The 11250-nt window shown below is 42.7% G+C and overlaps 1 protein-coding gene across 1 annotated transcript; it reads left to right on the plus strand.

The window, feature by feature from the left end:
* The first annotated feature begins 1220 nt into the window (after window positions 1–1220).
* Window positions 1221–10796, plus strand: tbl2 (transducin beta like 2). Its single transcript, XM_020932267.2, has 7 exons — window positions 1221–1438; window positions 3103–3233; window positions 5199–5383; window positions 5675–5826; window positions 6390–6516; window positions 7024–7176; window positions 9127–10796. Exons 1-7 carry the CDS (start codon window positions 1324–1326, stop codon window positions 9596–9598), a joined length of 1335 nt encoding a protein of 444 aa, XP_020787926.1. The 5' UTR covers window positions 1221–1323; the 3' UTR covers window positions 9599–10796.
* Window positions 10797–11250: the final 454 nt, after the last annotated feature.

Genomic DNA, 11250 nt, shown 5'->3' on the forward strand with positions numbered 1-11250 from the left:
TGTTAAAGTTGGCGGTGTCAGTCACACAGTGGAAGCAGCAGTGCATTGGTAAAAACGCATTTGTGTCTTGGAAATTCTTCTCCCGATGTGAGATATATATAAAAAAAAACAAATATAAAATCGCCTACAACTTAAATGTGAAACAGGAGCTACTGGCACTGGTGAAAACAACCTGCATAGACTCATAATATCTGCACTACTGTCCTATAATGACCTGTCACATGAGGGGACGTGCACACAAACACACACAAACACACACCTTCATACACCTTCATCATCGTCATCAACCTGAGAACCCGCGGACCACGTCTCCTTCCGTAGTTACTGCGCGGACACCGCCGTCTCGTGCGCCGCGTGTGGACCGTGTTTTCTCGCGTAAACCGCGCTTCCTCCTGTGCGCCTCTAAACCAGAACTAACACCAGGACTAAACCAGAACTAATCCAGGACTAAACCAGGACTAAAGCAGGACTGAACCAGGTTTAAACTAAGACTAAACCACGACTAAACCAGAACTAAAGACCTGGTCTAGACCTGGTCTAGACCTGGTCTGAACCAGGTCTAAAATCAGGACTAAACCAGGACTAAACCAGGTCTAAACAACATGACACCTAACAGTAGGTTGACATAATTTAAGGTGATCTCATATAAAAAATAATTTCTCTATCAATAATATTTTTTAATCTGGTGAAGGAAAGGCTGATCTTGTTTCTGTCTTTTAACAGACAAAACCTCTTACATTAAGATATCGTGGTCTTTGTTTCTCTACAGCAAACAGTTGCTTATTCATGGAGACTTGGGCTCAGACAATTTGAAGACAACAAACAAGAATTTTCAGGATGTGGTCGCTACATTCATGTCGTTTAAAAAAACATGACAATATCAAGTAATCCAAAGTAATCAGATAACGTTACTCACTTTAAGTAATTTAATGGATTACGTTACAAACTACATTTTGGGGTGTGTAATCTGTAATCTGTAGGGGATTACATTTTAAAAGTAACCTTCCCAACACTGAATATTCTATAGTGTGTGGTATGTGTGTAATAGTCTATAGTGTGTGGTATGTGTGTAATAGTCTATAGTGTGTGGTATGTGTGTAATATTCTATAGTGTGTGGTATGTGTGTAATAGTCTATTGTCGTACGGGCATCGCTGCTCCAGTCCACTAGGGGTCAGCAGACACAGACCTTCCATTGCCACATGGATGAAAGTTTCCCAACAAAAGGCGGAAGGGTGACGCATGGGCTGACGGCGGGGTCATTGAGCCGAGCCCGAGGAGCCTGGGGCCGGTGGAAGTTCAGCGGGACGCGGGTCTGCTCAGTATGGAGGCGGCTGCTCTGGGGGCCCTGTCGCTGCTGCTGGGAGCGCTGGTTCTGCTGGTGCTCTTGGCCGTGGGCAGAAGGAAGGAAGAGACGGAGCCGGCCGCGGGGTTAGCAGGTAAGTCTCTTTCCGGCCGAGCCGAGCCGTGCGGGCTGCGGAGCATGGACACGTACACGGTCACACAGACACGCACAGAGGCGCACAGAGGCGCACAGAGTGGCCGGCCCTGTGGCTGCGGGCCCTGTGGCTGCGCTGGAGCTTTCAGTCACAGGGATGAGAATTCTCTTAGAGCAGCTGACATTTCACATCAACTTTTCTGTGCTTCCCGATTTATTTTGGTTAGAGGGACCAAAATTCAAAACTGGGACACACCTGGGTTGGGATGGTTGGTATAAATAACATAGTAAAGAGAGCGTGTAACGTTGTGCGCTCTCGTGGCAGTCAATCTGAGAGATTTCTGTCGCTGCATTTTTAAAATTAATTTACTTATTTTTTGCTTTATTGTCATTTGCAAACAAGGTATTCTGTATTTTGGCTAAAATACATTACATGACAATTTATGCTCCTCTTTACTGTTGGCGAGGATCTGATTAGTCAAAAACTGATAGTCCTGTTTTAGACCTGGTTTAGACCTGATGTAGTCCTGGTTTAGATCAGGTTGGTCAAAAATAGGGACACCTGGAACATTTCTTGTATAAAACTGGGACAAATCACAGATTTTGTATGAATGTGTTGGGACAGGGAACATAGTTCACAGCACCACATCACATAGTTTCAAAGCGGAGAAGGGCTTGTATCTTAATGTGGATAATTTCTTTACCTTGATCATCCCAGAGAAATGCATCAGTAGTGGGTGTTTTAAAAAGGGCCTGTATTACTAGAGTGACCAGAGGTTCAAAATAAAAAACTGGCGCATACCAAGTTTTTTGGTGGTTGGTAATAATAAACTTATGAAATGAAATGAGTGCATAACTAAGGAAAATTGTTTTGCAGAGACTATTCATGACGAACATGTGAGTCAGTATAGTCACATTTTCTTTGTGTTTTGGTCATTTTTAAGCAGCTTTTCTGGCTTTTACCTGAACAAATGATAATTTTGTGTCTCTTTTTACTGTTGGCAGGGATCAAATTGGCCAAAAATAGGGACACCTGGGACATTTCATGTATAAAACTGGGACAAATCATGGGGTTTAGATAAATCTGCTGGGACAGGGGACACAGGGCTCAAAACTGGAACTGTCCCAGGGAAATAAGGAACATCTGCTCACTCTACATATTACGCTATTTTCGGATCCATGTTATAAAATTGTTTCCTCATCAAAAACACACCTGCACTTCTGTTTGTTTCATTACACATATTTAACACACAAACCCTGCATATTTAGGCTGTGTGCTTCTCTCAAATGGAAAACGCTCCACCTTGTGATGTCATGTGGTTATACAGGAAGTGTTCCACTGTATACACCTTCACTAGAATAATTTGTATGATTTCAGCCCAGGAATTGTCAGTCTCTGCTGAACTAAGGTAACTGTTAACTTGAAAACTACACAAAATGACATCAAAAGGTAGAACAGAGCATTTTGGACTTGCAGACAGACCAATAATGCAGGATTACTCAAACATGTGTGAATGAAACAAAACACAACTGGGTATGTTTTTGAGGAGGACATTATAACTTTGGAAGCTCAGAAGAGTCAATTTAGTGTAGGCCAATAAAAGTCTAATACTAGGGCTTTAAACCTGTGATGAGATGGTTCTGAGTTGGTTTTCCTGTGTACAGTTCCAGAGGAGAGCAGTGCAGTGAAGCCCTCTGCGGTGAAGAAGCTGAAGCAGGAGAAACAACAGCGGAGGAGCAAAGACAAGAGCACCCAGCACACCTTTTCACACCCTCTGCTGGCCGCCACACTCAAGGTACCCGACTTCTGCCGAGTTCTGCTCTGCCTAAGACTTTGTTACTCCAGTCAGACTTTAATCTGAGTTTTATTTGAACACAATTTGACCAAAAAGTGCTGATTTAGGAACTACAACAAGTAAGCTGATTTGTGCTGTAAACAGTGTCACGGCAAAGTATGAATACAGTAGGTAAGACTAACCTGTCTTTAAATGTAGTAAGGGATGAATATTTCATCAGATGGAAAGTCCCCCTGAATTGAATTGAACTTTTTTGAAACTAAGTTAGTTAATCTATATACTGTACATATAATAATCTTTTTTTCATTATATATATATATTGTATTAATTACACACGCAAGCTGCAATATATCTCTACACATTTGTTCATACATACAAACAAAACATGCAAAAAATGATTTGTGTAACTTCTTCTGTTTAACCAACTCCATTTTATGGCACAGCAACAAATTTTGTAGCTTTCTAAGTTTCTTGTGTTGCGCTGGTTACAAATTATGCTCATGGGAGGTAAGGAAATAATTAATATTTCTTCCCAAATCAACAGTTACAGATATTATAGGACATGGGGAACGAGAAAAAAATATTTAAAATACGATTTCATAGTAAACTTCTGTGAGAAGATGAGATTATATTGATATTACATAGTGAAAAAATGTGTGCCGCTTCGGGAAGATCAGTGAAATGACAAACAAGGCCCAACATTTGGTCTGGTACATTCACATTTCATTTTATGATGATATAGAAGCTGATTTACTAACATGATACATCTCAGTGCGTGATGCAGCAGACTAAAGGCCGGTGAGAACGTCCCCCCTCTCCCGGGCACAGCAGGATCCCGTGTGCCACCCAAGAGGAGGGGGACGTTCCCTCCGAGAGAATGGAACGCTCGTGCTGGGACTTTCAAGCCAGGAGGACGCTTGAGTCTGCATTTGGATTGCTCCCTCTTCTCAGTATTTTGAGTATTCAGGTCTTGCGTAAGATATTAGGATGTTACCAATACATTTTTATGAGAAGGGACTACTTACCTTTAAGATACCAAACTGAATAGTATTGCATTCATGTATCTGTCACCATAATCTGAACGTAGTGTGTAACATAATCATAAAATTGTCATTAGAAGCTAGTCAAATATTGCCAGCTATAAGCTATAGCAATGTTTGTGCGTCATAAAAGTAAAATGCAGTGCTGGCTAATTATTTAAAGAATATTAACCTCAAAAAGCCACTCACATTGTAAATATATCGCCTATAAAGACTTTCTGTGAATTTTAGTACTAGCTGGTTGAAGAACTCTGCAAGGGGACACATTTGTTGTCAGGCAGAACTCTGCAGAACACACCAACCTCCTCACTGCTCCGGAGCCGGTCCTGTGGAAATCCTTTAGAATCCACATAGTTTGTGAACTGTGAAAGTGAACTGGAGGACAGCTCTGAAGTCTGTAGTGGACTTTATGGTTTGATGTGGTTTATGTTTATTATCTCTGGGTCTATCTACATGAACTTTGTGCCAGTTTTTGTTTCAACAGCTTCTCTGTCAGCACAAATAAAGGAGAAATCATTTATATTCTACCATTACTGCCATTGTCATGATTTGATCTAAAAGGATGCACCAACCTTGTACAAGGTCCTAATACAATATCATGTTTTTGTATATTTATGGAGAATCATTGTGCGGGAGCATGGGTGACATGAGCTTGTGGGCGGAGCCATGTACAGACTCGTACTGCTAACCATAAGGAGGGTTTGAATACTGCCCAGGAGAGATTGCTAAAATACTCATACATTACATATAAAACTGTCATGTTTTTGATGAACATGCTAGAACACTAAAATGGATTTTGCATAATACCGTCTTTACTGAAGTTCTTTTTTATTAACATTAACTTCTGAAAAGGCAAGAGACTTCAGAATATCATTTCTGCTTGTTTTTTTCTTATTTAGAATAAATAATGTAAAGTGTTCTCCAGGCCCACAATGGGAACGTGACCTGCCTGGACTTCAGCAGTAATGGGAAGTACCTGGCCTCCTGTGCAGACGACCGCACCGTGCGCATCTGGTCCACCAAGGACTTCACGGACAGAGAACACAAGTGTCTGAGGGCCAACGTAGAGCTGGACCATGCAGTGCTGGTCCGGTTCAGCCCGGACTCCAGGTCTGCTCCTCAACCTCATCACACTGCTCATCACCCGCATCACAGTGCTCCTCAGAGTCTCTGCACAGCTCCAATGTTCTGCATCGTGTTCTGCTCTGTGTGCTTTTCTTATGCTCTCCTCTATGTTCTCCTGCATGTTCTACTGTTCTTGCCCTCCATGTTCTCCTACTGCTTTTGTCCTCCACGCCCTCCTCCACGCCCTCCTCCACGCTCTCCTCCACGCTATTCTACTTGTTCATGCTCCTCCATAGTCCAATTAGGTTCATACATTTTTTTTTTTTTATTCTACAGGGCCTTCATCACGTGGCTGGCTAATGGAGACACCATTCGGATCTTCAAAATGGTGAAGAAGGATGACGGAACGCTGAGCTTTAAAGCCACTGCGGAGGACTTCCCTCAGAAGCATAAGGCCAGCATCATCAACATCGGGATTGCAGAGACAGGTACGCCACATGAGGGCGCTCACGAACCTCGGCACCTAAACCAAGCCATGTTTATATGATGTTTTTTCATTCTGAAGTAATTGTTCTGAATTAAATAGTTCAGAATTAAAATATTATCAGAGTTTACAAATAATCATTCCAAACTGAGGTTTACATGGAAAAATGGCCTGTATTTAATTTCGCTTTGTGTCTGGGGGTGGGGAAGGATTCTGATTGGACAGAGACACCAACGGATTTATGTCGACCGGAAGAAGAGTGTGTCGTTACACCACACACATACACACACATTTATTTTATTTCATTTTATTTTATTTTATTTTATTTTATATATAATATATAAAATTGTTCTATAAGTTCTTCAGACGTTTTTAACATTGTGAGTTAAAATGTCCTGATGATGACATAGTGCTCCACGGATGTCATAGATTATAACTAGATTGCATACACGAGCACAGTATGTCTGTATGTTCTGTAAATGCCCTCATTGTTGTCACATTATCTACAACCTTGTGCAGGGTACTTCCCCATTTCCCCAATCTAAAACTGATCTGCTGCTGTTTCAGGTAAATTCATCATGAGTGCCTCGGCAGACACCACCATCCACATCTGGGACCTGAGAGGGGACATCCTTGCCACAATCAACACCAACCAGGTCACCAACAGTTACGCCGCTGTGTCACCCTGCGGCAGGTGGGTGTATACCCGCACGTCACCCGCACGTCACCCGCACGTCACCCGCACGTCACCCGCACGTCACCCGCACGTCACCCGCACGTCACCCGCACGTACACCTCTGTACGCACACACATCACTTAGAAGAGACCAGAAATGTTAGCCCTTGTTTACAGTTTGGTTGCTAGGTAATAGTTGAAATGCCCGTTGGTTTAAAGTCACAGACCTTCGTGACCCAAGTCAATAGACATTATTTGTTAATCACAAAATAAAGGTGGATTTGACCAGTCTTTGGGAAACAATGCTCTAAATTAATTGTTAAACTCGAAAAAACTTGGCAAGATTCTTTTAGCCAATTCTTAAATAATGAAATATTTAGTGAAATGAGTAGACTCGAACAAGCTCTTATGACGCCATGACATCACCATATGAAGAAGAAGCACGTTTTGTACAAAGACTAACCCAGAGAAAGACAAAAAAAGAGAACCTCATGTACCTCATGTATGTGTGTGTGTGTGTGTGTAGGTTTGTGGCGTCCTGTGGCTTCACTCCAGATGTGAAGGTGTGGGAGGTGTGCTTCGGAAAAGGAGGAGAGTTCCGGGAGGTGATCCGAGCGTTCGACCTGAAGGGACATTCTGCGGGGGTGCATGCCTTCGCCTTCTCCAACAACTCTGATAGGTACCTGCTCACAGCTGCAGTGTGCAGCTTCTTGTGTATTAATCCTGAATATTTCATATGTTTGTGCTTAGGTTGGTTTAAGAATTAGATCCTTTTGTTATATGGGTGCGGCCTTTGCATGTTTCACATGAGTGTGCTTTTAACCACCATCCAGAGATGGAGCTCAGGTGTGGGTTAGTCTTGAACAGGGGTCGGCAACCCAAAATGTTCAAAGAGTCATATTGGCCCAAAAAAACAAAAACCATACCTGCCTGGAGCCGCAAAAAATTAAAAGCCTTATATAAGCCTAATATGAAGGCAACACAGGCTGTCAGTATATTAGCTATATAAGCCGACTATTAAAATGACTAAGTAGGCTACAAATACAAAATGAGCATTCATGATACACAAACCCCTTTTGCGACCCTCTCATACTCGGTACAGCGTCTGTAGCCACTGAAATCAGGTGGTTAGTGTTTATTCCTTTGTCATTTAGGCCCCGTTTACACGTACACGGGTATTTTTAAAAACATTTGTTCACATCGTTTACACGCAAACAGCAAATTTGCCTCTGAAAACGAATCTTTCTAAAAACTCCGGCTAGAGTGGAGATTTTGGAAAACTCTGGTTTTATGTTTGCGTGTAAACTGAGATAAACAGAGTTTTAGGAGCTGACGGGCTGAAAGTGCGACCGACGTTTACCTGTTGCTATGACGACGATGACGGAAGCATTCAGAGCAGCAGTCGCATTTCTTCTGATCGTGCATAGGAGCACTCAGAAAACAGCAGCATGGAGAACTTTGTACGCAACTCACCGCACATCAGCCTGGAGTCTGAGCTCGGGCAGCAGCGCCAAACACACGGGGCAGTCAGCGCGCAGCTCCTCAAGACGGGGCTGGGGGTCCAGTGTTGGTCAGATTGTCCAGAGGCTTCGTCCTCCATGTCCTGGTTCCAGACGGGGGCGAGCAAGACCAGAGCGCATAGGACTGGGTCCGAGTGCTTCAGTGCAGTCGTCTGTGCGCTGGTTCCGTGCGGGAAAAGCGAGAATGCGCTGTGGGCCACAGGTCCGGGCGGGCTGCTCCGGTCCTACGCGCTCAACTGCGGCTGGTTCTGAGTTGGTGCAGCATCCGGACAGAAGCGTGAATCCCGTTTGGTTCGTTATATGTTGTTCTGAGCGTCCGTCTGCGCACGTGTTTTTTTGTTTTGTTTTTTTCGGGGAAAGTTCTTCTCAGGTGGAGGCACCGGACACCACCCCCCGCTTCAGTTCATCTATTTGTTCTGCTGAAACACTTTGTGTTTCATTTACACACAGCTGATGGATCAGATCCATGACCAGAGATGAACGAGGGTTTTACCCCTAAAGAAACCAGATTAAAACAACAACCAAAAAAATCATTCCTTTTCCATTTTCACTCATTTTTGAAAAAGCTCCAGGGAGCCACTAGGGGAGTGCTAAAGAGCCGCAGGTTGCCGACCCCTGGTCTACAACGCTGGATGCTTGTCCAGGAGAAGGATAGGCAGTTTGTAGTGAAGTCTTCACACTTACACACCACGTCCAACCTGGGACTAAACCCAAAACCTGGATAAGACCAGGCCAAGGGTGAACAGTTTTTTTTTTGTTTTTTTTTATTAAAACATTTGCAGGAATCATGTTTGAGTGATGAATATGAGTTAAACACATGTTCAGACTTCCTGATGAAGGCTTAAGCCTTTAGTGTTTGTGCTGCAGTCTCTGTAGTTTGGCACATAAAAGGAGTACCGTAGATTACAATTACCAGTGCAGACATACTACTCCAGAAAGTACAGTAACTTGCACATTTTTGTAATGGGTTACTTTTCAGCTCTTGAGGCCTCTAGCTGTGTTTCTTTCCTCCTGACTCATAGAACTGTAGTTACATCTATTACACCGCACTGCTCCTCTTATGGTTTCCTCTTATGGTTTCCTCTTATGGTTTCCTCTCTTGCCCACAGAATGGCCACAGTGTCCAAAGACGGCACATGGAAGCTGTGGAACACCGATGTGGAGTACCGCAAGCAACAGGACCCCTACCTCCTCAAGACCGTGCCCTGCTCCTCCTCTGAGGGCAGCCGGGTGGCGCTCTCTCCCGATGGGCGTGTGCTAGCCGTCAGTAGTGGTAGCGATGTTTGCCTGTACAACTGTGAGAGTGGAGAGCTGGAGGAGACGCTGAGCTCGGTGCACTCCTCTCCTCTGACCGACCTGCGCTTCGACACCACAGGGCTATTCCTGGCCTGCAGTGGGGACAGAGCCATCCGTGTGCTGCATAATGCACCCGGGCACCGCGCTGCCCTTGCACACCTCCGCATGCTGTTAAAGAAGGCCCAGAGCGATGCCATGAGGGACAGACTCACACAGCAGGTGGAGGAGGCCGAGCGGGCTCTGAACATGCTGCTGTCACACACACACACGCAGCAGCTGCCGTAGGCTCGCTGCACAATGGGGCCTGAATTACTCTATAGTTTGAAGGAAATATCCAAACAGACAAAATGTATTTTCTGTTTAGGATTGGGTTCACACATTTAATCCTGTGACCTTTCAACTGACACTTGTGCCTTTGTCTTTTAATGAGAAAAAGGTTTGTCATTGTCCGTGTTCAAAGTGAGAAACTTGGAAATTGCTTCGGCATAAAATGTTGAATAATCTAATAAACTGTAAATTATGTTAAAATAAAGTCAGGGTGAACTTGCCACTAACCCTAAGAATATATTTCACCTTAGTGACCATTTGAGCTGACACTAAGACGCTGAACTTTGTACCAGTTTTTGTTTGTCATAGACGCAGTAATTAGAGCTTAACCATGAACCAGTTCCAAACATTTCTCACAATTAAAAGGCAGATTCAACTATAAAACTCTGTACTGCCCTCAAACTCGATTTTGAGTTCTGATCATTTGCAATGTTAATGTGAACCTGACTGTTGAAGAGACATATCAGGCCGAGTGGACTTTGAGTTATTCACCCTCATTCTGGAGTGGTTTAGTTTGTGTGTGGTGTGAGGTTGTCGTCTTGGTTGAAACTTGCTCCATGTGTGTCTGACCAAATGGGTTATTACCAGTTTTGCTTGCAGACACTATTTTTTAGACTTTTCCCCATTGTTTCCAGCAAAGGGAGACAACACTAATCCAAGTGTTTTCTTTAAAAGTACATTAGAGGGCCTATACCTGATTTAAAGCATGACTCTGGAACATGTTTTAGTTTGAATGTTTAGCCCCGCCCACTTAGTCATTTCTGTCTTTGTGATATTGCACCATAACACAGAAACTACTGTGTGGAATAGTGTTGTGCAGTTGTTTCCTTAAAATTTTCTGTCTTTGCACTTTGTTATAGAATACATTTGTTATCAATCAAGTGTTTGGGATTGTGTCAGGCAGTTTGTTACACATGATTCTCAGAAACAATGTGCCTGACCCTGTTCCTGTCAGTAGCTTCTGTTTTTGTTTTTCACCTGCTTTGTGAAATTAGTAGATTTTTTTTTTTTTAAGTCTTTTTTTCTTATTTAGAAGCTTTAACCAAACTGTGTGACATAAAGAGAAGTTCTCTTGATCAGGTACAGGCCCTCGAAGTGATCAAATGTGACATACCAAAAGAAGTCTGTAAAGAGAATAAATAAGTCTTTCCTTAAACTGGTCCATCTATTCATCTGAATCATTTCAAGATTTATAGAATTTTTAAAATGACAAAGACTTTTACATGAGAATGACTTTTTGGAAACATGTTTCCACTCATCAGTGTTGTACTCTAGTCTGGACTGTTGCAGTCTGTCAGTGTAATACTGAAAAAAGCATCGACTTAACGGACTAAATGCCTGAGAGAGGTTTATTTTGGAGATGGACATATTAATGCAGCCAAAAACTGTGTTCAAGTGAGTTTTTACTATATTACTAATGCAATATCATTAATGGTACAAGTACAAAGTAGTGGCCTAATTACTTGGTTATGTGCAAAAAAAGTATTTTATAGTTGGTTATATCTCCTAGTATTCAAGAGTAAAAGAGTAACTGTCAGGACATAACATCTGACTTATAATTTTATAAATTAGAAAAGTTAATGTAATTTGAAGGACAAAATATTCAATTA

Source organism: Boleophthalmus pectinirostris, unplaced genomic scaffold (genome assembly GCF_026225935.1).
Source record: "Boleophthalmus pectinirostris isolate CB_2022bp ecotype Guang Dong unplaced genomic scaffold, ASM2622593v1 HiC_scaffold_12, whole genome shotgun sequence".
Lineage (NCBI taxonomy): Eukaryota > Metazoa > Chordata > Actinopteri > Gobiiformes > Gobiidae > Boleophthalmus > Boleophthalmus pectinirostris.

Excerpts from the sequence above, each read along its gene's own strand:
- tbl2 (XM_020932267.2), top strand. The coding sequence starts at position 1,324 with ATGGAGGCGGCTGCTCTGGGGGCCCTGTCGCTGCTGCTGGGAGCGCTG. Across the intron at positions 1,439-3,102 it reads GCCGGCCGCGGGGTTAGCAG|TTCCAGAGGAGAGCAGTGCA; the intron begins GTAAGTCTCTTT and ends TCCTGTGTACAG. Across the intron at positions 6,517-7,023 it reads GCTGTGTCACCCTGCGGCAG|GTTTGTGGCGTCCTGTGGCT; the intron begins GTGGGTGTATAC and ends GTGTGTGTGTAG.